This window comes from Raphanus sativus, chromosome 2, assembly GCF_000801105.2.
Source record: "Raphanus sativus cultivar WK10039 chromosome 2, ASM80110v3, whole genome shotgun sequence".
Lineage (NCBI taxonomy): Eukaryota > Viridiplantae > Streptophyta > Magnoliopsida > Brassicales > Brassicaceae > Raphanus > Raphanus sativus.
Genome location: NC_079512.1, coordinates 37049389 through 37075035, shown reverse-complemented (window position 1 = coordinate 37075035; position 25647 = coordinate 37049389). Strand labels below are relative to the sequence as shown.

The window sequence follows — 25647 nt, the reverse complement described above, 5'->3', positions numbered from 1 at the left end:
TATAAAGAAAATAGAATATATATGTGTAGATCAAAATTGTAATTAAATGATTTGCTTTTTTTTTTTTACAGATTGACAAAATTAGCATTCTATTTAAAAGAAATTGTAAAATAAGTGAAATAGAGCATTTCAAGTTATTTCATTAAAAAATACACAATCCAGTGACAGTCATATTGTTCTTTTTTAATCTGGGAATGCTAACTAGATCAGAGAAAGTTTAACTATTCAGGCTAACACGGTTCTGTTTTGGAAAAAAATATTATTGGGGAAAAGAACAAATTATTGAGCTAAGCCCATTGCAGAAAGCGGGTTGGTTTTAATATACAACTCCAACATGTAATATGTTTGAAATATAAATATTCGATACGTATATAATTTCTTAAACTAAATAAATGATTTATATTGTTGTTAGAAAAACATGGTATATAGTTAGGAGAAAATGCTCTAAATCAACAACTAATTTAAAAAGTTGACGGAAAAAAACAACTAATTAAGAGATGTCAGAGATCCATTTTAATCATAAAATAAATGAATTTAATTATCGTAAATAAAATTATATACCTAATTAGATGCGATACACGTGGAATCTGCACAAATAGTTAGATACTTTTCACCAACCCCATCGCCTAGCCTTCACCATTTACAAGAGATCCACAAAATTTGAGATTTTTTTAAAAAGAAACTAAAAAAAGAAAATATCAAAAATTATCTCTCTGCAGTTCCGTATATATAAACACACTTTGTCTTGGGACGTGATATACAGTCAGTAGTAGTGATATACACATTTGCAACCTCTCCACCAACCAATCCAATGCCGAAAAACTAGAAAGAAAACAATCTCTCTGCGTTTTCATCTCATCATCCATCACGTTTCCACCTTTATTCATCAATCATCAACATGGAGCGCGCACGTAGGCTTGCTTACAGAGGCATCGTGAGACGCCTCGTTAACGAATCGAAACGACACCGTAACGGCCCCGAGATCACCCCTCACCATGTCCCCTCCGTCGTCCCCCACGCTCCCTCTAGGTACATCTCTTCCCTCTCCCCTTTCCTCTCCAACAACCACAGATCCGTCAATCTCCCCAAACACCACCACCACCACAACCAGACGCGATCCATCTCCGTCGACGCCGTCAAGCCTGGCGACACCTTCCCGCGGCGCCACAACTCCGCGACGCCGGACGAGCAAGCGCACATGGCGAAATACTGCGGATACGACCACATCGACTCCTTAGTCGACGACACCGTCCCGAAACAGATCCGAATCGACTCCATGAAGTTCTCCAAATTCGACGGAGGCCTTACGGAGAGCCAGATGATCGCTCACATGACCGACCTCGCCTCCAAGAACAAGGTCTTCAAGTCCTTCATCGGGATGGGGTACTACAACACCCACGTCCCTCCCGTCATCGTCCGCAACATCCTCGAGAACCCCGCCTGGTACACTCAGTACACTCCTTACCAGGCCGAGATCTCCCAGGGACGCCTCGAGTCCCTCCTCAACTTCCAGACCATGATCACCGACCTCACCGGCCTCCCCATGTCCAACGCTTCCTTGCTAGACGAAGGGACGCAGCTGCTGAAGCCATGGCGATGTGTAACAATATTCAGAAGGGGAAGAAGAAGACGTTCGTGATCGCGAGTAACTGCCACCCTCAGACGATCGAGATTTGCAAAACCAGAGCTGACGGTTTTGATTTGAAAGTCGTTACGAAGGATCTCAAGGAGATTGATTATAGCTGTGGTGACGTGTGTGGGGTCCTCGTTCAGTACCCTGGGACTGAAGGGGAAGTGTTGGATTACGGTGAGTTTGTTAAGAACGCTCATGCTAACGGTGTGAAGGTTGTTATGGCGACGGATCTGTTGGCCTTGACGGTGTTGAAGCCTCCTGGGGAGTTTGGGGCTGATATTGTGGTTGGTTCGGCTCAGAGGTTTGGTGTTCCGATGGGTTACGGTGGTCCTCATGCTGCGTTTTTGGCTACTTCGGGAGAGTATAAGAGAATGATGCCTGGGAGGATTATTGGTGTCAGTGTTGATTCTACTGGGAAGCCAGCTCTGCGTATGGCTATGCAGACTAGGGAACAGCATATTAGGAGGGATAAAGCCACTAGCAACATCTGTACTGCTCAAGTATGTTGTTGATTCTTGCTGATGAATTTTTTATCTTTTTTTTTGGCCATTTTTATAATGTTTTTTTTTTTAAATTGTAGGCGTTGCTTGCAAACATGGCTGCCATGTATGCTGTTTACCACGGGCCCGCGGGTCTGAAATCTATTGCCGAACGCGTTCATGGTCTTGCTGGCATATTTTCCTTGGGATTGAAGAAGCTCGGTGTTGCTGAAGTTCAAGATCTTCCCTACTTTGACACTGTGAAAATCAAGTGCTCGGATGCACATGCAATTGCTGATGCAGCTGTCAAGAGCGAAATGAATCTGCGTGTTGTGGACTCAAACACTGTGAGTGTCCTTTCGTTTTTGACCTTCAATATGTTTTTAGCCGCATAGAGATTTTGAACATTTGGACATGACTGCAGATTACTGCTTCTTTTGACGAAACAACTACCTTGGATGATGTCGATAAACTTTTCAAAGTTTTTGCTTCTGGCAAGCCTGTGAGTGTTGTTCAGTCCTCTTTTGTTGTTTACTTATTAGTTCAGGAGTCGTTGCATGAAATTTGATTATCTCGACTCCATATTTTTCAGGTTCCGTTCACGGCTGAATCTCTTGCTCCTGAGGTTAAGAATTCCATCCCCTCTAACCTAACAAGAGAGAGCTCTTATCTCACCCACCCAATCTTCAACATGTATATTTTTCTGTCTTGCCTGTTTTATTATTGCTTGTGGGTTAATTGTATCTCATATGTATTTTCGTTTCTTAACAATGTGATTAGGTACCACACAGAGCATGAGTTGCTCAGGTACATCCACAAGTTGGCGACGAAGGATCTCTCACTGTGCCACAGCATGATTCCATTGGGATCTTGTACAATGAAGTTAAATGCAACAACTGAAATGATGCCAGTCTCATGGCCAAGTTTCACTGACATCCACCCATTTGCTCCAATTGATCAAGCACAAGGTTATCAGGTGAGCCGTTTTCTTGATTCAGCTAAGGTTTGAACTGGAAAATTGAACAGTGAATCTGAATACTTGTTTGGCATTTGTATAGGAAATGTTCAGCGACTTGGGTGATCTATTGTGTACAATCACTGGGTTTGACTCTCTCTCATTGCAACCTAATGCTGGTGCTTCTGGTGAGTACACCGGGCTCATGGTTATCCGCGAATATCACAGGGTAAAGTCTGATATCCTAAATCTTTGATTTAAATATTTTACTGTAAACAAATTATTTTCAATTGTCTAAAACTGTAAAATGAATAAATGTATGCATGATCCAGTCAAGAGGAGATCACCACAGAAATGTGTGTATCATACCCGTCTCTGCACACGGGACAAACCCTGCAAGCGCTGCTATGTGCGGGATGAAAATTATTACGGTTGGAACTGATGCTAAGGGAAATATCAACATGGAGGAGGTGAGAAAAGCTGCTGAAGACAACAAAGACAGCTTAGCTGCCCTCATGGTTACATACCCTTCAACTCATGGAGTCTATGAAGAGACTATTGATGAGATTTGCAAAATAATACACGACAATGGAGGTCAAGTGTACATGGATGGTGCCAACATGAATGCACAGGTGAGAGGTCTTGATAAAAACATCAAACAGAGATCTCTGGGGATTTGTCTAAATTTGTTGCTGTTGGGTTTCGTGGTAGGTTGGTTTGACCAGCCCTGGTTTCATTGGAGCGGATGTGTGCCATCTCAATCTCCACAAGACCTTCTGTATTCCTCATGGAGGTGGTGGGCCTGGAATGGGTCCCATTGGTGTGAAGAAGCATTTAGCACCATTTCTTCCTTCTCACCCTGTGGTTAGTCTGATCATTCATTCATCACACTATTTATGTTTCTTGGTGATTGGTGATGTAATCTTCTCTTTCAACTTGTTTTTCCTCCATTGCCATGGTTAAAGATACCCACTGGTGGTTTCCCGCAACCCGAGAAGACAGAACCGCTGGGTCCCATTGCCGCTGCACCGTGGGGATCTGCCCTTATCTTGCCAATATCTTACTCTTACATTGCCATGATGGGATCTGGTGGACTCACTGAGGCCTCAAAGATTGCAATCTTGAATGCCAATTACATGGCAAAGCGCCTAGAGGTACCTTTACTTCTTTTAGTAATAAAACAAAGCATTCGACGAGGGATGAGTCCAAGACTAAAAGAGAGTCCAATTTATTGATTTGTTTTTAACAGAAGCACTTCCCAATTCTGTTCCGTGGTGCCAACGGAACAGTAGCACACGAATTCATCATAGATTTGAGAGGCTTCAAGGTATTGTTATTTGAAATTGTAAATGAAAGTGGATGTTGAATCTTTGTATGGGGATTCAAACAATGGCTTCTTTTGTTCTTTAGAACACTGCTGGAATAGAAGCAGAGGATGTGGCGAAACGGCTAATGGACTATGGATTCCATGCACCCACAATGTCTTTCCCTGTCTCTGGAACGCTCATGATTGAGCCAACCGAGAGTGAAAGCAAGGTACAATATGCATAAGCAAATCTCTCCACTGACTATTTTTCTCTCTCAATGTATCACAACTTGATAATAAGAAATGTTTTGCAGGCGGAGTTAGACAGGTTCTGCGATACTCTCATTTCGATCAGGGAAGAAATTGCACAGATTGAAAAAGGAAATGCAGATGTCCAGAACAACGTTCTCAAGGTTTGTTGAAATAACAAAAACACTCGATCTTATTTTCAGTACAGTTCTTCATAGAGATTCAGACGTTGAGGGTGTTGCTTGTTTGTTTGTGTGTGTTATCAGGGAGCTCCACATTCTCCAGCTATGCTTATGTCAGACACATGGAAGAAGCCGTATTCCCGAGAGTACGCTGCTTTCCCTACCGCATGGCTCCGATCTGCCAAGTTCTGGCCAACCACAGGTATTACAAATCATCCTTAGCTATAGATTGTGGTATCCAGTTTTGAAAATATGAGCTTTGTGACAAATGAAATGAAATGTGGAAACAGGGCGGGTGGACAATGTGTATGGAGACAGGAAGCTGGTGTGCACTCTCCTCCCAGAAGAAGAACAAGTCGCAGCTGCAGTATCAGCTTGATTTACATTCATGTCTTTATGTTATGTGTCCCATCCCCTTTCTCTCATTTCTCTTCTCTCTCTGCTCTTCCATGTTTATGTCCACAGTGTTCTTATTTATCATACACTTTCTATCTAGCTGTGTAATGTTTACATTGGAATGTTGCTAATCATATCATCCTTCGTTTCCTTTGTTTAATTTAGTTCGATACATCTTACATTAAGCACATGACAAAAAGAAAATAAATTAATGCTTTTAAGTCAAAACATAAATTATTAATTGTGTTAATGAGAACAGAAAAACAAGTAATTATTATAAAATAATTATAAAAATCTAGATTTTTCATGTTGCAACGTTGATCATATTTTTGAAAGTTGGGGACAAATGTATATCCCTCTATGATTGAAGATAAAATATTCGTTCTTATCTACAATCATTAGCCATTGACCCCATTCGTTTATCTTTTCCGAAACTTTCCACATAAGATATGTATGGGTTATTGGTCCATAGACGCAAAAGATAAAATATAAAAAAAATGCTTTATCACTTTCAACTGAACAGTGTACAGATGCGTGCATCAAAAGATATCAGGAGCCTCACATTCTCTTTTACTTACAGCTAACATGTAAACCACCAACTAATTTGGGTAAAACACAATAAGAAAATTGACAAAAAAAACCCAAGCAGAACCGGTTCTGCCTCAGTCCTCAACCTCTGTGTTGAATATGAAACTTGGGAAGGCCGTCGTCACATCCCTTCAAAATTCAAACATATATATATATATATATTGATGATCATAATCTAAAAGTTATCTTAGATTCATTGAAGAGTTAACTAACAAAAGAGAAGAATCATACTTTAGGTAAGGAAGAGTCATATTCTTCAACAAGGTAGGATGCTTAAGCACATACACTTTCCATTCCTCTTTGCTTATTTTACCGTCTTTGTCTGCATCTGCATCAGCAAATGTCTAACCAAAAAACAAGTTCAATGATCATTCAAATATGATTATTCACCACTAAAAAGTAAAGGATTTCAAAATACACACTCACTTTATCAATGATCATGGTCAAAAGTTCATCCGACAAAATCATTTCAGATTCCATCAAAATAGCAGCCACCATCTGATGCACCTAAAAAACATTATAACAACTTCAAACTTGCTATTAAGCTCAAAAGACAGTTTCAACTAGCAGTGCCAGCAGATTATTTCATACCTCTTCTCGCTCAATATATCCAGTTTGTCTTAGATCATAAAGCCTAAATGCAACTGCCACAGATAAGAAACTTATGCTTAAGACTCATCCATGCTACATACTGTTAGTAGGATACTAAATAATTAGTTCCTATAATCATCCTTACAGTCGATCTTCTCCTCGATTGGTGCATAGGGATGAAACACACTCAAAGCATGGATAAATTCCTCAAACTCAATAACCCCATTCTTCTTTTCATCAAACAAATCAAAAACCTACCAAAACATCCAAATATATAAATATAAGAAGCATAACTTTTAATTCTCAAAAAGTCCAACAAACCATGGGAAAAAAAGAAAAAAAGAAAAACTATTTCGTCTTCGCTAAAGAAGACACACAAACAAACTCACCCTATCAAGGAAAAGGTTCTCACCATATACATCTTGGAAAAGCGCTAGCCGAAGCTCTTCCTACAAACCAAAGGAATAATCTCAAAATCATGTCATTCATTTAAACCGGATCTCCTTCTACTAATATCTAAGAGAAAAGAAACTGACCTTGTGAATCAAGCCATCATCAATAACTGAACAGCTCAGTTTCTTGAATAACTCATACAAAGCTTCAACTTCATTAACCGTAACTGCAAAAAAAAATACATCCAAAACGCCAAAGTTTAAAACTTTTTAAGCTCCCAACCAGAAAATTGAAAACCCATTGATGAGAAGAAGAGAGAGAGAGAGAGAGAGGAGAAAGCCCACATGGAGATCCATGTGCGAGACGAGCCAGATCCACGTGGTGGCATACTTGCGGCAAGCGACGGCGGCGGCAATCGAAGCATTGTCCGACGGTGGAGAAGAGGAAATCGATAATAGCAAAGAGAGGTATAAAGACGGCGCAGACTTTCTCTCCGACAGTAAGAGAACTTGATCTCTGCTTTTTTTTTTTAATTATTACCAAACACACAATCCATTACCAATCCAAAAAGCAAAGAAACCAAAAAAAAAACACAAAAGTGTTAATGTCTTTTTGAGAAAATTTACAGAGGAAACTTTGGGCCAGTCCATGTCTCTCCTCTTCTTCTTCCTTCCTTCTTTGCTCTTAATAGATGGTGTCAGAGATCACATCACAAGTTTCGAATTTTGGGATTCTGGAACGTGTATTGAGAGGTAATAGACTTTTGATTTTTAGTCAATCAGTTAACGTCTTCAAATCTTCAAATAACGCAGATCTAATAGTTTATCGTATTTATCCAATCAAATCTTACTGTCTCTCCCTCCCTCCCTCCCATGTGAGCCTCACTTTTTTTTCCTGTTAATCCACTCTCTCTCTATATATATGACACGTTTTTGAGTTGGTTTATCTACTTTTTACTGCATTAAGTAGCCCACTGGGCCTTACAAAGTGACTTCGAAAGGCCCGTTATAACGCATTGAAGCCCAATTTTAATCCAGCTTCTACAGAATAATTCATACGAAGCTAAACAAGTGCCTAGCCTACCACATGTAATCCTCGGGTTGCAATTTAAGTGGTACTGCCGACAACCGTCTCTCTGCCGTATACCACCTTTCGCTGACAAAAATAAACTTAATGAGAATGAACATTGGGGGTGGGGGGTATTTATAGAAGTATATATGCAGTAGACTTACACATGTATCTAGTAGTCGACCTTTACACCTTCAAAAGTCACCGAAAGAACATACATATTCAAGATTAGCTTGTTCAGGTACTTGTGTGATTCACCCAATACAAAGAGAGTAGGTTCACTAGTCACAAACCTTGTAGTGACAACAAACCCAAAGCCAAGCAGTTATAAATTATAATTAATAACCGTATGCAACAAGTAGTGGCAAATCCAGGATGAATTTCTACCCGAAGCAAAACAACAAAACACTAATAATATATCTATAAATTCAAATTCTCAGCCAGGGCATTATAAAAATTCTAAGCAAAATTATACTTCAAAAACAAATCATTGGAGGCAGCTGCCTCACCCACTCCCCACCTAGTTCCGCCACTGGCAACAAGAAGCATCATTAACAATATTTGTTTTTGCTTGTATATACATAGAGGGTATATTGGTTTTGTTATATGTAGAGACGATCAAGCGATTGAGAGATGCATCGTTAATTTGTGTTATCATAACCAGACAATATTGGCCAGAGGCAGCTGCACCCCCTTTTATCCACATGGGTCCGCCACTGATATTGGCACCGACACGAGCAAGAAAATATCTTTTCGAATTTCGAGCTACGTGCCATTCTTTAGCTTACGTACATTTGCAAATGTTGGTACTTATAAACCGGAAATCTGATTGTGTAGCGGACCAAACAAACCAATGTTCAACCTTTTGCCTCACGAGACTGCTGTAAATGTTCAGTCGAGTCAGCTTTAGGTTTTCTTTTTTCATAATTTTTCCTTTGCTCTCCCTTCCGTTTGCTTATTGCTCACGTTACAATCATTTAATTTGGCTTTTATCTTGGGGACTGCAACTCTTTTTCTTTTGTGTGAAAAATCTCTCTTAATCTATTCTTTCTTTCGTTTATTGGCTTACCCAAAACATTAAGAAGTTTTAGCAAAAAAAAAAAAAACATGAACAAGAATATATGAGCATAACCAAGTTCATTTTTTTCAATCTATAAAGTGCTGTAACGACTTCTTGTCGAGCTTTCCTGTCCAAGGGCACCATTAATCTTAGGATTTAGCCCATAATATTACATTTGTTACGTGCCGTTTCGTTATCTGAATTGTCACATTCTTGGTTGTATTTTCTTTTTGTCAGACTAGCACATGTTGGCGCTCAAGCTCATATTAGTTGCATCATCTATTAACATTTTGAAAAAACTACAAAAACAAATCCTGGTTTGAGATTTCTTTGTCTTGTAATATTTGAGATATATTTTGAAATACTGCCATATAAATCGATCCTGGAAGTATATAATGTGTTCCTAACGTTTTAGAAACTTTTTTCTTACAACGATTTTAGTAAAATTTTTCACATGAAAATATTTGTAGTTCTACGAAGAAAAATCAATGTTTTTGATAAGTTGGTAAAAGAAAACATATGGTACTTATGAAAACAGTCTTTCCTTTTGTTTTATTTTATTAAATATTTTTGTCGGCCCACACCCCATAAGTCTTAGGCATGATAACAACGCTCTCTAGCATAGCGTCAGTAGTTCAGACGATAGTTCGTAGTGCTGTTGATACTATTAATCTCTTTAATAATATAGAATCAGAAACAAACAGTAATAAATAACTAGTTTCAAAAAAAAAACAGTAATAACCATCCGAATATACTGTATAGAGCATAGGTTTTCATATTTCAATTTCAAATTTAATTGGTAATAAGTAATAAGATCCATATCTATAGTTACTTTTAGCTATAGTATAAATAAAAATAACTTTGTGAGAGCTTTCAGGCGAAGTTAAAACAAACAAAATAACTTTTTTGTCAAAGACAAACAAATAACTTTTACATTAGCTTTTTCTCTTTGTTTTTAGTTAGAACTTTTATTTTTATTAACACCTGCAAAGCTAGAAAAGTTTCCAATAAGAATATCATGATTTCAGATGCTCGTATCTATTATAGTCTAGGACTAATAATAATAGGGTTAATTATTAACCGGTATAATAAGACGTTGCATATAACGACACACTGAACCAAATGAAAAGAAGATTTGATAAGAAAGGAACAATCAAAGAAAAGGCCAAACTTGATTGATATTTTTTTTATAAAGGTTACGTAAAACTTCAAAACAAATAATAATAAATACGTAAAATGAGATTTGATGGCACAAGACAAAGACACGAGTGGTGAGAAAAGAAAGAAGAAAAAGCAATAACCCAAATGGATCACACATCTCATCAATTCTCCTTAAATGGCTAAAAAAAATCTCACCTCTCTTTACTTTTTTCCCTCTTTCTGATAATTGAAACCAGCACAAGAGGACAAAACCTTTTTTCTTTTTTTTCAACAACAAACCTATTTTCTTGTTAATTTATAAATCGACTTAATATATTATGAAAGTTTTTTTTGTCTATACTTACTTACATGCATAGCATATAGGGACATGTAAATAGTAAAATGTAGTAGGGTCCCTTCCCTTATCTAAAGCCTGCAACAGAAATGAGTGCACTTCTCTGTAGTAAACAGTAGCACATCGGTCTTCTTCATGTCTTTGGATTTTCTTTTTGGATTTGGTTTCAAACCACATATCACATGAGATAAATAGATGACATACATTTCTCTATGTGATCAACATTTTTGTGAGAGATCATATTATAAGAAAAATACATAAGATTTGATTCTCGTTTATCTTTTTCTGAATTTGTTTTTGGTCGGAAGATCTAGTAAATATATGATAATGGATTCATGTCATAAACAGAGGGAGCTCCGTACGTGTTTTGGCCCTCCTTTTCCACATCTTTCTTGAATTCATTATTTTTTCCCTGAGAAATAGTTTCCTTTTTTTTTGTGAATCGAGAAATAGTTTCTTTATTTATTATAAAGTATGCTGCTATGTGTTAAGTCTAGTGGTCTGAATCTTTAAGTGAGGCAGAGGATGAAGATGATGAGTTTCTTCATGAAAATGTATTAAAGCAAGGTGAAAATCTGAACCTTTTGTATAGTTTGCGTTCATGCAGAAGAGATTAACCAGACTCACTTTTCTCTTTTCCAGCTTTGTTGTATCATCTTTATCATTTATTTTTTTTATACAATATATAATACTTTTTATAGTTAATTTCCTTTTTTTTACTTTCTTTAGGAGCATAGAGAAGCTGCGGAGTGAAAGTACAGTGTTCTTTCACCGAGAAAGAAGAGAGACAAACACTTTCATCTTCTTCAATTTTAACACACGTTTTGGAAATGCTTATGTAAAAACTCTGTATGCTACGGCTTGTTCTCGAGATCTTCCCAGAGGTTCTATCAGAAGAAGAAGTATAAAGGCAAGTTCAACATTTTTAATGTTCTATGGACATTTGTAGTAATCTAAAGCTTTCTTTCTTTATTAAACTAGTTTACTGTTTCCACAGATATCTTTAAATTATTACTGGTCTATGCATCATTGAGCCTACTCACCGTCTCATTAACTCATGCTTCAGTTCACATTTACCTATATGTTTATGTAACAGTTAATGACATAATTCTTCTTACACTGTCTCTTGCAGCAGTTTATTTACATTTAGTACTATTCTCCAAAGATTTGGTTCCTGAGATCTTCTGAAAATACTTTTGTCTGAGTGTTAAATACTTCTATTATTGTTAATGCAGTTTCATTAGTAGACCCAATGGACAACAACAACACCTTTAGTTCTCTGGATAATGTTATGACAAACCAAAACCATCTTCTCATGGATTTGATACCTTCAAGAGAAGATCCCACTTCATTTTCAACAATGCTTCCATGGAATTCCATCAGACAAGATCCTCTACAAATGGGTGGCTTTGATATCTTCAACTCTTTTCTTACGAACAAGTACTTATCATCTACTCCAAGATCTACAAATGTTCTAGAAACCAGCTTTGAGGCCATGGCTCCTCCTCCTCCTCCACTTCATCATTTGGATCATTTTAGACCACCATATGATGATTCCTCAAACAACATGTGGAGTCTCGGTGAAAATAGTGAGTTTCATGCATATCCATACGTAGAAGGTGTTGTTGGTCCTAGTGAACCAATAATATCTACATTCGGTGAAGAAGATTTCCCAAGAAACGAGCTCTCCTTAAGCCTTGCCACAGATGTTTCTGATGAGTGCTCGGGGATGAGTCTTTGCGCTGCTACTAAATATACTAGAATACCCTCAGAGCAAGCTTCTTCCAGCACCAAAGACGTTTCTAATAACGTCTCTCAAGTCATATTTGGCTCTAAGTACCTTCACTCTGTTCAAGAAATACTATCTCATTTTGCAACATACTCCCTCAACGGCATAGAGAACAATCCTCAATGCTACTTTTCATCTCGAGGAACCGAGTCAGAGGGTACAAACTCAGCCTATGAGAATCTAAACGAGTTTCTTGATGGCGGTTCGCAAAGACAAGCATTAGAAGCAAAGAAAACTCATCTCTTGGATCTTCTTCAAATGGTATAATATAATATATATTAAACACATTTTAACATAAACCAAAAATGATTTACAGAAAGTTTTTTTGAGTTGTTCTGTGTCTTCAGGTGGATGATCGATATAGTCATTGCGTTGACGAGATTCACACGGTTGTATCAGCGTTCCATGCAGCAACCGAGTTAGATCCTCAGCTACACACTCGGTTTGCACTCCAAACCATCTCCTACTTATACAAGAACCTGAGAGAGAGAATCAGTAAGAAGATACTTATGATGGGATCGGTTTTAGAGAGAGGCAAAGAGAAGTCTCAAGAAGACTCAATCTTCCACCAGCATTGTCTTCTTCAGCAGCTAAAACGTAAGAACCATCAGATTTGGAGACCGCAACGAGGTTTGCCTGAGAAATCAGTCTCGGTTCTACGTACATGGATGTTCCAAAACTTTCTTCACCCGTAAGAATCCTTTAAAACTCTTTATTTAAGTCTACTTTTTGATGACATTGGTAGCTAAGCAAATGATATTGTTGTATAGTTACCCGAAAGATTCAGAGAAACATCTTCTTGCTATACGAAGTGGATTGACAAGAAGTCAGGTATGTTTTGACTTTAGACGAACGTATGTTTGTTACTCAGACCTAAGCAGTTATAAGTGTGTCTTTTTTGTTGTGTGTGATGAAAGGTATCAAACTGGTTTATAAATGCGCGTGTAAGACTATGGAAGCCGATGATAGAAGACATGTACGCAGAAATGAACAAGCGGAAGATGAGTAACACTCACCTTCAAGGCGGTAATGGAGGAAGTGTTATTAGAGTGCCAAAGTCTGTTATGATGAGTCAAGGAAGGGACAAAATAAGAGAATGATTGTGTTACAACTTTTGTTCACGCAAAATCGCTACTTATAATTTGTCAGGGGTTTAAAGTACCTTACTACTTATTATGATTGTTTTTTTTACTTTCTTTTTTGTTATAATTGTATATACAGCTTGTATATTGCTGTTTGGTCATTTGCATTATGTGTTATCAAGTTACAGAGTCTAAAAGTGTAACAAGTTCTTAAAATAGTGTAAAAACCAAGATGTTAGTGAATACGAACATCTTGGATATAGTATAAAATAAAATACCTAGTGACGGACGTAATAAGTATCAAGGAAATAAATGCAAAAACAAAACGACCGTCGTTTAACTGATTGTCTTCGGCCAGCTTACGAAACTCAGCGTTTTAACATCTGATTACGAAATCAAAGCTATGTAGTTATTATGCTCCCTGGAGATTTGCAGTTGTTTGTGAGGTTCTCGGTTGTGGCCATCTCTGATGCGTGTTTGTGGTGAGGATATGTTTCCTTAAACAGTCTTTATCTGATTGAGACTTGACAATCTTGTTACTTGATGATGGTATTCTAGTATTGTTTGTTCATAGTCTCTAAATGGGCATAGAGAATAACATTTGATGCATAGCATAAGCTCCAATACTGACCTGTGTCATTTAAATTGAACCTTGTGACAAGTTGTGTGATAATATGAAGGTAAACTTGTATCTCATTGATCTTCCAATACAGAGTATATATATACAACATCGCAACGTAAGCCACAAGGTAATATCTATATGTAATAAGTCAAAATCCCTAAACTATAGGAGTTATCCTTATCGTATTACTCCCCCTCAAGTTGGCAATGACATATCTCGAATGCCTAACTTGGAAAGTAAATGCTGAAACGTAGGAGTAGGAAGTGGCTTCGTTAACAAGTCTGCAGGTTGATTCTTGGTAGAAATATGCTCCATCGTAAAAAATTTGGCTTGTACCGCGTCGCGAACAAAGTGACAATCATTCTCGACATGTTTGGTGCGCTTATGAAACACCGGGTTCTTAGCAATATGGATCGCGGACTGACTATCACAGAACATGCGAATTGGACGTGGATGAGAGAAGCCAAACTGGCGAAGTAGACGCTTGAGCCACTTAAGCTCACAAGTTGTATCAGCCATAGCCCGGTACTCTGACTCCGCCGAAGAACGCGAGACTGTCCGTTGCTTCTTGGTCTTCCAGGAAACAAGAGAATCCCCAAGTAGAACCACATATGCGCTAAGCGATCGTCTGGAAAGAGGGCAAGCCGACCAATCCGCATCGCAGTAAGCAGTAAGATTCAGATCAGAATTAGATGTAAGCATGATGCCTTGTGCTGGACACCCTTTCAAGTATCTGACCACGCGTAATGCAGCCAGCCAGTGATCTTGCAGAGGTGTTTTCATAAACTGCGACAGAATGTGCACAATATAGTTTAGCTCGGGCCGTGTAAACGTAAGATATATCAATCGTCCGACGAGCCGGCGATACTTGGAAGGGTCATCAAGCGGTTGTCCAGTAGCCAAAGCAAGCTTATGATTTAACTCAGTCGGAACCGGAGCAGGTTTGGCGCCTAATAAGCCACATTCAGTGATGATATCGAGCGCATATTTGCGCTGAGAAACAAAGATCCCTTCAGGTCCCCGAGAAACCTCCAAGCCAAGAAAGTACCTCATCTTGCCTAGATCCTTCATCTTAAAGCACTTATGGAGATAGTTCTTGAACCGTTGGATAGTAGAAATATCGTTTCCTGCGATAAGGAAATCATCCACATAGACAAGAATATGCAAGCAAATATTGCCTTGCTCAAACGAGAATAAAGAGTAGTCCTCATAGCTTTGGACAAACCCAAAGTCCAACAAAGTCTTACTGAGTTTGGAGAACCAACAGCGAGGAGACTGTTTGAGACCGTACAAGGACTTGCGAAGACGACAAACCTTGGTAGGATCAGATGTATGAAAACCGGGAGGGAGTTGCATATAAATTTCTTTATCAAGATCGCCGTGCAAAAATGCATTATGGACGTCCATCTGATGGATTTCCCAACGTTTTGCTGCTGCAACCTTAAGTAGAAATCGTACTGTCGACATCTTGGCAACAGGGGCAAACGTATCTGCATAGTCACGTCCTGCCTTTTGACGATTACCATGAGCCACGAGACGCGCCTTAGGTCGTTCAATAGTACCATCAGCTCGGTACTTATTTGAATAAATCCAACCGCAGCCAATGGCTTTCTTCCCTGGCGGTAAAGTAGTAATATCCCATGTATGGTTAGCCTCCAGAGCCGTAACTTCTGTTTTCATAGCTCCGTTAAAACGAGGATCTCGAACTGCCTCTTTATATGTCTTGGGCACCTCCTCCGTAATAATCTTGGCAAGAAATGCCTGATGCTGCGCAGTAAAAGCAGAGGTAGACATATAATTATGAATGGGATACGGTGTGTTACCTGAAACCGTATCTGTAGAACTCTGATCAGAGAGACCGGGAGCGTGAGGGGGGGTCATAGTCGCAGCATTAGTCACAAAATTCTTAAGCAGAACGGACGGCTTCTTCTGACGGTGGCCTTTACCAAGTACCTCCAGGAGACCAGGAGACTGTGATGATTCAGCAATAGGCCGAGAAACCTGTTTAGAAATTGGTGACACAGGTTCGGAGGAAGATGCACTCTGTTCAGGTGTAGTATGGGTAGAGGTGGGTAGAGGTGTGGAAGTAGTAGCAGGAATAGGAGATGAAGTAGTAGGCGATGGAGATGTAGGAGGAGAAGGCATGGTAGTAGGCGTAGGAGATGTAGTAGGAGAGGGTATAGTAGGCGAAGGAAGAGTAGTGGTAGTAGGAGTAGTAGGCGATGAAGATGTAGTAGGAGAAGGTATAGGAGAGGTAGTAGGAGAAGTTAAAGGAGAGGTAGTAGGAGTAGTATCAGGAGTTGAAGTTAAAGGTACAGGAGATGGGGCAGGAGTAGTAGTACTCCCCCTTGATGGCGAGAGAGGTAGAAACCAGTCATCCATGGAAATATTAGATTCAATCACTGGTGGGGAAACATATGATGCTTTCTCGACTCCAGGAAACTGATCTTCAAAGAACACCACATCCCGACTATCAAAGAACTCATTGTTGTCGAGATCGTACAACCGCCAAGCTTTCTTACCAAAGGGGTAGCCCACGAAAATGCACTTGCGACTGCGCTCCCCAAACTTGTCCTTATCCCTAGCTCGACGATGAGCATAGCACAGGCTCCCAAACACCCGAAGTTGGTCAAATGCCGGAGGAGAACCGTGCAGAGCCTCATATGGTGTCTTGCCATTGAGAACTTGAGATGGTGTTCGGTTTATAATATGAGCAGCTGTCAAAATACTCTCACCCCAAAAATCAACAGGTAAGCGAGCCTGAAACAAACAAGCACGAGCCACGTTGAGTATGTGACGGTGCTTCCGTTCAACTCGACCATTTTGTTGCGGTGTGTCAACACAGGATGTATGATGTATAATCCCATGTTCGTGAAAGAATTGTTTGAGAACCATAAACTCTGTCCCATTGTCTGTACGTATTGTTTTGACACTGCGACCAAACTGTCTCTCACTCATAGCACAAAAACCACGAAGCAGAGTTGCCACCTCTGATTTCTCTAACATCAAGTATGTCCAAACCGCACGAGAATAGTCATCAACGATAGTAAGAAAATAGACTGCACCACACGATGCTGGAGTCCGATATGGTCCCCATACATCACAATGAACCAAAGAAAAAGGTGCCTCAGCTTTATTAAAACTATCTGGAAAAACTTGACGTGTCTGCTTAGCGCGAAAACAAATATCGCATTGGCGAGACTTAGAAAAATCTATCTTAAAAGCATCAAAAACCGGTAATGTAGACAAAGCCTTATAAGACGGATGGCCAAGTCGTCGATGCCAGAGACTCTCAGTAGAAGACTTCGACTTTGAAGCCCCATGAACTCGTGCAACTTTGACCCCCGTAAAGTAGTAGACCCCCTCACGTTCTTCACCCGCTCCAATCAGAGTCCTCGAAAAACGGTCCTGTAACACGCACAATGTATCAGTAAACAGAGCAATGCAACCGGTCTGTTTCAATAATTTAGACACTGAAATAAGTGTGCAGTAGAAATCGGGTATATAAAGAACATTATATAGAATGTAATCCTTGCTCAAACGCAAGCTTCCTTGTTTCGTGGCTTGGGCATTGTGACCATTAGGACATAAAACCGAAGAAGCTGTAAGATCACAGACATCATGTAGTAGGGAGAGATCACCCGTCATGTGATGTGATGCTCCTGTATCAATAATAACATCAGTTAAACGTGTTTTACCCGACAGACGCTCCGATGACAGGTTGGTCTGTTGATTTTGAAGAAGAGAGATCAAGGACGCAATCTGGTCAGAGTTGATTGAATTCGTGCTTTGAACAGCATTCGCACGACCCCGTCCGCGTCCTCTGTTTCCATTAGAACGTCCGCCACCACGGGACCCAGATGAAGTATTCTGACGTTGTTGTTCTTGGTACCACTCCGGGAATCCATGTAGGAGAAAACACTCAGTAACATCATGTCCTGTCCTGCCGCAATGAGTACAGGTGCGTGAACGATCTTTCGAACGAACTGGAGCAGGAGACATCTTATCTTTAGACGACTCTGTTTTGACCGAAAACCCTAAAGCCTCAGTTCTCTGCTCTTTTGCTCGTGTCGTAGTCATGTTCTGTTCTTCCCGAATAACTCGAGAGTACACAACATTTAGATCAGGTAGAGGGTCCTCATCAGTAATGCGAGAACGGATGGAGAGAAACCTAGAATCATCAAGACCGAAGAGGAATTTGTGTACCCGAGCATCCTCTTTTTCCTTTTCAATGTCTTTAGCCGCTGCACAAGTACATGTTCGTGCAGTCTTGAGATTCTGCAGTTCCTCCCACAGTTTGGTAAGTCGGCCATAGTACTCGAGAACGGATTGACCATCTTGCTTACAGTTGGTAATCTCATCCTGCAGTTGATGCATACGAGCGCCGTTCTTGACTGAGAAGCGGAAGCGTAACGACTCCCAGAGCTTATGAGCATCTGGAACATGTGTAACAGTCGATCTGATCTTAGCATCGATCGAAGTACGAATCCATCCAACAATCATGGAATTCACAGCAAGCCACCGAGATAGATCCGGATCTGCATCCGGTTTTATAATGCTCCCGTCAATGAATGCAGTCTTTTGCTTGGCTTGAAGCGAGTTCCGGAGTTCGGTAGACCATTCGGAGTAATTCTCGTTAGTAAGAAGAACAGACGTGATAAGCGCTCCAGGATTGTCAGATGAGTGGAGATAATATGGAGAAACAAGTTGATTCGTAGTAGCAGCAGACGTAGAGGAGTTCTCGTCAGCCATCGTAGACAAATAGAAAGAAAATAGAAATTTGAGGTAGAAAACGTGATCAACGAGATATCGATCAGAAAGAAGAAGAAAATTTAAGCGAGATTTGTAGATCTTGGCTCTGATACCATAATATGAAGGTAAACTTGTATCTCATTGATCTTCCAATACAGAGTATATATATACAACATCGCAACGTAAGCCACAAGGTAATATCTATATGTGATAAGTCTAAATCCCTAAACTATAGGAGTTATCCTTATCGTATTACGTGAGAAACAAAATTATTGCTTAGATTAAACTTCTCTCTAAATTAAAGCTTGAGGAATTTTGTGTGTTCAGCTTAGAAAGGATTTCACCAACAATGCTGAATCTGCTATTGCTTCTATGAGAGGATTGTCAGAGCGCTACTAAATCCCCTGGTCGAGCGGACCTCACACCTCTATTCAGTGTAGCGGCTCAGGAAGCTAAACATTCCAGAGCACCAAAACCAATCTTAAGGTGGAAAGTTCATTTTCTACATAGCAGTTCTCCCTCTAGCCACAGTCGAAGCCCCACATATAACAGAAACATAAAATATTTAAAAACACAACCAGACGCAACCAATTATCATCACTTCCTTTCCTCTTTAAGAGAGGCAGTCCACTTGCCCGTCCTGGCCTCCATTTTTTTCCAGACGTTGGAGACCTTTAATGAAAAGCTGAAAAAAAAATGAGAATAAGAATTATATAGGAAAGAAAGAAGAAAAAAAAAAGACTTTAACCCAATCCCTTTAGGTTACTTACCTCTTCATTTTCCCGAAGCCCCTTTGAGACAGGGCTTGTTGTCACACCACCTGAAGAAGAAACCAAACAAACAGGTTTCATGAAGAAGACTAGAAACCAAAATAAATAATAATAATAAATGCTTCGAAACCACGTACCGAGCAGGAATCCAGCACCACCGAAGACCGTTGTGAAGCAGTATCCATAAATTTTCGAGACAGCTAACAAACAAAAGGTAGATTCCATCGAAAGAAAATTAGAAACAAAAAAAAATTGACTCAATTTGAGATTTTTGATAATGCCAATAAATAATGAGAACTTTTCTCACTCACGGATGAAAAATCACGATACTGCAGCCTCCCCTTGCCACAAGACTGCATATTTATTCATTCAACCTCAGTGAACAGAGACAAGCAAAAAAAAAAACACCCCAGAGACAAGAAATCTTTCGATTACCTTAGCCAAGGTGTTTACCAGGAACGGCAACATCTTCTTTTGTCCTCGTCGAAGTGGAGAACCTAGGGTTTTCGAGATTGGAGATATTAGTTCCAAATTAATTTTTAACCAGTGTTCCTCCCGTGTGCTGCAAGGGTCAAATCTATTAGAGTTCTAAAATATTTATTTTCTAAAACATTGCCAAAATCATCATCCTAATGTGTCAGTTTACCATCGGTTGAAGACATGACACGTGGAAAAAACACATAGGCAATAATATGCGTCAAATCCTTATGTAGTGATCAAACTATTTGATGTTATCAACTCCACAATAATAAGAAAACTTTATCTATACTATTATTTATAAATTGATTTTTCCATAATTTTAGTTAATTTTGTTTATTTGTCATATTCTTATTAGTTTTTAGATTAAATCATCAATTTATTAATTTAGATAATAGAAATATCTCGAAATTTCTAATTAATTTATTAATTTAAATAGTATAAATATTTCAAAATTTCTAATTGGAATTATGATTATAATTGTTTTAACTTTCACAAGATTCTTTTCAGTTTTCGCTTAAATAATTAATTTATTAATTTATATAATATAACTATTTCAAACTTCTAATTAGAATTACAATTATAATTATTTTAAGCAAGTTATGACTAATTATTATTTTCATATGATGTAAGATGTTTTAAACTTTATAGTTTCATTTTTCTCATTTATTCCAAGTTATCTCGATTATAGCTTTTGACATCTATATTTATGTGCTTTGATATTTGTTTTCTTTTTGTTGGAGTTCTATGTTTTTCTTCTTTCTTTGAGTTTGAAAGATTATGAACAGATCGGTTTATTACATGGAGTTTAAAATTATGAATTAGGTATTCTAAATTATTTCGGTAGTTATTTCACGTGTATGTTTTACTACTATTTAATCTATAAGAAAATATGTTTTGATATTAAATTTAGAGAGATGTTATGAACATGTGTTTAATGTTTCAGTTTTCAAAAGGCTAAAATAGATATATTTTAATGAATAATTAGATTTATCATTATATAATTAACCATAAATTACTTCATATAAAACTATCATTATCTATTTTTTTCTTTTATTAAAATTAAAGTTGTGAAATATTAAGATAAATCAATGTATGTATTGATCAAGTAAACCAATGAAATATTGTCATTATCTCAATTCGTTTTGAAAAAATATTTCTTCTAAATTATCATCAAACTTAAGTTTTTTGTTTACTTTTTATTATTTTTTTTCTTACTTGGATTTTATGTGTGTTAGTGTTTTGTTTTGATAATTTAATACATGTTTCTGATTCAAAAATACAAAGTAAATTAAGAAAAATCAACACATTTTTACTTTACTTTATTGTTTAGAATATTTTATATGTAATTATGCTCTCATAGTTTTATAGTTTTCTTTTATATTTAGGAGATGTATACCAAAATAAAAAGCGAAGAAAACTAAAATGTTTTAAAATATTAAAAATAAGTTATCATGATGTTCAAATCATAATACATATGTTAATAACTATTAGTAAAATGATTATGTCCGCATGTGCGTGCAAAACACCTAGTTATATAGAGTATATCACAATAACAATAATACAAAGAGCATTACGATGGTTGAGCAGAGCTGCAAGTCACAGAAAAATTTATATCTGGATTTATATTAATAAGCCAGAGAAAACGTAATACTATTGATTAATTATGGTTGTACATGGGTAAACGTTATGAATTATGTATGTAAACGTAAATTTTATATCATTGTTGTAGGAAAAACCGTAAGATTGATAACAATGAAACGCTTATTTCTTCCTTTTGATAAGGTGATGTACCTCCTTATTTTGTAATTCAACCACAAACGAAAAGTAAAGATTTTTTTTTCTGAAAGCACCATGGTATAAATTTTGTTTGTCGGAGATACAACGTTGTAGAAAAAAAAGTAGAGTAGGTTTGCAAAATACATAGGAGATCAAGAGAAAAAAACAGTTTCAAAACACCAAACGAACACAAGACAAGATCAGCAAGCTACCACTAAATTAGTACGAGTGTGCGGATAAAACACCAAACAATCCAACACAAAAGACAATCAATTGTAGCCTAGACATCATCCATCCATTCCATCTGCCCATTCATGAAATAAAAACAAAACTAGATTTTGGACCCGCACGTCCGTGCGGGTGAATGTTCTAAATAATTATATATTAAATTATTATTATCTTTTATTAGTTAATTTATTTCGAGATTGATTTTTTTTTACTGACATTGATTTATCTTGATGAGTTTGTTCAGTGTGCATTGTTTAACAATGAGGATGCATTATCTTGTTTTGTACCACTTTTCATTTGACTTGCTAACATAAACATTAATATGTTTAAATAATCTACATTTAATAGAAAATAGGTTGTTAGTTATTTTGTAAAATGAGACAAAAATTGGGATTTTAATTACATTTTAAAGTTATAAATGTAATAGTTTTAAACAGTAATTACAGAAACAAATAAAATATTCAGAAAAAAAACAAAAACAAAACAGAAATTGCCAGCAAGCCCAATAGATATACTCTCTATGTCTATAATATAAGATATTTTGCTTGAATGCACAATAATTAAGAAACTTATTTTTAAAAAGGCAATGCTATTAAATAATATAAATTAAATATAACTAACTAACAATCAAGATAAAGTAATAAATTGCTATTAGTTAACCAATTTCAATAAAGTTAAAGTACTTTAAAAATAACAAAACATCTTATATTTTGAAACATCTAAACTTTTCCAAAACATCATACATTGTGGAACAGAGGGAGTATAAGTTGGCCAGATTTTTTTCAAAATATAATTGGCTATTAATTTTTTTTTTAAAAAAACGTTAAACTGAAACAAATCTTGAAAGCCCGTTAAATTTTTTCCGTGAAAGTAACAACAAAAACGCTTCCTTCAACGTCTTCCTAAAAAACCCACTTTCCCTTCTAATGAAGTACAGTTTCTCTATCTCCTCTATCCTCTAATTTTGGTGTCCGTTCGTGTTTCGACCAGAATCAATTAAAGGTGTGGGACTGTTTAGACTGAAGGGATGACTGAAAAAGATCTATATATAGCTCTATTGCACAGAATTTGAGATCCAGGTTGGACAATCTAAATTTAGGTTTTCATGTTTATTTATGAATAGTTTTTTCAAATATATATTCTGTGTTTTTGATTTGCTTAAACATCATGTAAGGTCAGGAAAAGAACATTTAATAGGTTAGACAGAGCCTTGTTGCATGTTACAACTCAGTGAAGGATAAATAAAACCCTTGGCGATGTCAAATAGTTTATTTTTTCTGGATCAAAATAATTAATTCCTTTTGTTACCATTGAGCAAAATAAAAAGCGAAGAAAACTAAAATGTTTAAAATATTAAAAATAATTATCATGATGTTCAAATCATAATACATATGTTAATAACTATTAGTAAAATGATTATGTCCGCATGTGCGTGCAAAACACCTAGTTATATAGAGTATATCACAATAACAATAATACAAAAGAGCATTACGATGGTTGAGCAGAGCTGCAAGTCACAGAAAATTTATATCTGGATTTATATTAATAAGCCAGAGAAAACGTAATACTATTGATTAATTTTGGTTACATGGGTAAACGTTATGAATTATGTATGTAAACGTAAATTTATATCATTGTTGTAGGAAAAACCGTAAGATTGATAACAATGAAACGCTTATTTCTTTCCTTTGATAAGGTGATGTACCTCCTTATTTTGTAATTCAACCACAAACGAAAAGTAAAGATTTTTTTTTTCTGAAAGCACCATGGTATAAATTTTGTTTGTCGGAGATACAACGTTGTAGAAAAAAAAGTAGAGTAGGTTTGCAAAATACATAGGAGATCAAGAGAAAAAACAGTTTCAAAACACCAAAACGAACACAAGACAAGATCAGCAAGCTACCACTAAATTAGTACGAGTGTGCGGATAAAACACCAAACAATCCAACACAAAAGACAATCAATTGTAGCCTAGACATCATCATCCAGTTCCTGCCCATTCATGAAATAAAACAAATGGTTTTGAACATATGATTACCAAATAATAATAAAATGTATCAAAACTTTACTTACCTTTTCAATGCGGGCAACGTTTCTCTTCTAGACGCTTCTTCTCATCATCAAAAAAATGTGTACTCTGTACCAATCCTTTCTTCTCTTGAGAACATCTGAAACATCCATTCATGGGAAACAGGAAAGAAAATTAGTTACCTCCTGGAGAATTAATGTTGGAAAACATCCATACATGAAATCAAAAAAACCATACTTATGTTAGCTTTGACGAACCATCCGCCAATGAATGCTAAACCAAGAACTAACTCGTCCTGCTCCTCCCAAGCATGCTTGACCCTCGAGGACAAGGGGGAAGAGGCAGAGGCGGTTCTACTAACCCCACTAAATTTTTTAATTTCTTCTTAACTACATAAAAGTTCAGTCATTGGCCCTCTATTAATCATGTTTTGACCCTTTCGATTTCACATTTCTTAAAAAACTTCTTTTCTTTCTTTTTTTTCAACCAAAACAAATATAATTTTTATTTTTATCTATAAGATATTAACTCTATTTGTCACATTAAATACGCATTTACTATATTAATGTTTTGTTTTAATGTTCTGTGAATATTCTCGATAAATAATATTAATTGAGATTTAATAATACATTTAAATATTTTCTCTTTCTCTTTTTTTTTTTGTTTTAAACATTATATATCTGTCAACATTAACTAAAGTTAGTGTATCTTTAATTAGTGTCTCTCTTTCTCTCTTAACACTGACTAAAATGATCATTGGAATTTTATTATAAACAAAAGGGATATGAAATCATATGGACATAAACCAACAAGAGTTTGTTTTCTAACCCATACATGATAACTAGAAAATAAAATTATTAATGCATATGAAAATAAATGATAACATATAAGAACCATACCTTTCCTATTCAATATCAGTGATTTTTTTTGGTGTTCTGCCAATAAACATAAAATTACATTTATTTTTAACAATTTATTAAAAATCATAATATTATGATGAAAATATAGATTCATATATATGCACAAATATTGTTATGTTTTTTCATCTTATATGTTTATTATTTTGTATTGATATTTGTATATAAACTGACCCCAAAAAAAATTATTTTTGGATCCGCCACTGAAAGAAGCAATGGATGAAATCACTTTCCGACAATACTGCATTATCTCGAAGACACAAACAAGACTATAATCACGAATACAGAGAAATCGAGAGGAGATCAGGAATAAAAGAATAATTCTTGCTTAACCTTGGATACTTTTTTTTAATTTTATTTTATTTGTACAGACCGAATCAGTTTACATCTGCTTCCTATCACCGGGTTGTTCTCGCACCTCCTCGTCAAGCGATCCACAAGGAAACGGGATGTAGCTCTTTTGAAAACTTTAAATCAGCCTCCAGAATCAACAGAAAAACCAGACGAGCTTGTTGAGAACCCTCTCCCACCAAACTTCAACCACACAGAACAAACACTCAAAAAAATTGGAATCGGAGGAGGTAACGATTGGCAAGAAATAAAAGCTTACAAGAGTCGTGGTTGGCTTCACTAGAGTCGTCACTGGCACCTGATTCATCGCCGTCGCCGCTGTCGCCGCCGTCGCTCGCACTTTCGTCATCATCGTCGCTCGCAGCTGATGCATCATCGTAGCTCTCACCTGATTCATCGTTGTCTTGCTTTCGACCATCGTTTAGGGTCTATTTCCTTAATTGGGACATCATTATT

At 37.0% G+C, this 25647-nt stretch overlaps 3 protein-coding genes and 1 long non-coding RNA gene across 6 annotated transcripts; 2 read left to right on the top strand and 2 right to left on the bottom strand.

The window, feature by feature from the left end:
- The first annotated feature begins 763 nt into the window (after positions 1-763).
- Positions 764-5350, top strand: LOC108842181 (glycine dehydrogenase (decarboxylating) 1, mitochondrial). Its single transcript, XM_018615017.2, is given in 15 exon segments — positions 764-1574; positions 1577-2133; positions 2214-2459; positions 2537-2614; positions 2705-2805; positions 2893-3088; positions 3171-3296; positions 3400-3699; positions 3779-3931; positions 4033-4221; positions 4317-4394; positions 4478-4603; positions 4688-4786; positions 4889-5006; positions 5095-5350. Coding segments are annotated over 15 exon segments (3132 nt in total). The 5' UTR covers positions 764-898; the 3' UTR covers positions 5184-5350.
- Positions 5351-5682: 332 nt separating this feature from the next.
- LOC108843047 (calcineurin B-like protein 10) lies at positions 5683-7644 on the bottom strand. 3 transcript variants are annotated; one of them, XM_057003570.1, is made up of 9 exons: positions 7399-7644; positions 7117-7291; positions 6916-6998; positions 6769-6828; positions 6525-6633; positions 6380-6432; positions 6215-6286; positions 6020-6132; positions 5683-5917 (listed from the first exon to the last, which is right to left on the bottom strand). In XM_057003570.1, the coding sequence occupies exons 1-9, from the start codon at positions 7420-7422 to the stop codon at positions 5863-5865; spliced, it is 744 nt and encodes a 247-aa protein (XP_056859550.1). In that variant the 5' UTR covers positions 7423-7644; the 3' UTR covers positions 5683-5862. The 3 variants fall into 3 exon arrangements, with proteins under 3 accessions (XP_056859550.1, XP_018471634.1, XP_018471635.1); XM_018616132.2 differs by having other exon boundaries at positions 6215-6295; positions 7399-7643; XM_018616133.2 differs by having other exon boundaries at positions 6215-6295; positions 7117-7288; positions 7399-7643.
- Positions 7645-10436: 2792 nt separating this feature from the next.
- LOC108843046 (homeobox protein ATH1) lies at positions 10437-13427 on the top strand. The gene is made up of 6 exons (XM_018616131.2): positions 10437-10962; positions 11125-11305; positions 11631-12445; positions 12532-12875; positions 12955-13015; positions 13102-13427. Exons 3-6 carry the CDS (start codon positions 11648-11650, stop codon positions 13282-13284), a joined length of 1386 nt encoding a protein of 461 aa, XP_018471633.1. The 5' UTR covers positions 10437-10962; positions 11125-11305; positions 11631-11647; the 3' UTR covers positions 13285-13427.
- Positions 13428-25143: 11716 nt separating this feature from the next.
- On the bottom strand, positions 25144-25631 carry LOC108841626 (uncharacterized). Its single transcript, XR_001948161.2, has 2 exons — positions 25451-25631; positions 25144-25374 (listed from the first exon to the last, which is right to left on the bottom strand). It is a non-coding gene; the product is annotated as an uncharacterized LOC108841626 (long non-coding RNA).
- Between the last annotated feature and the right edge of the window lie 16 nt (positions 25632-25647).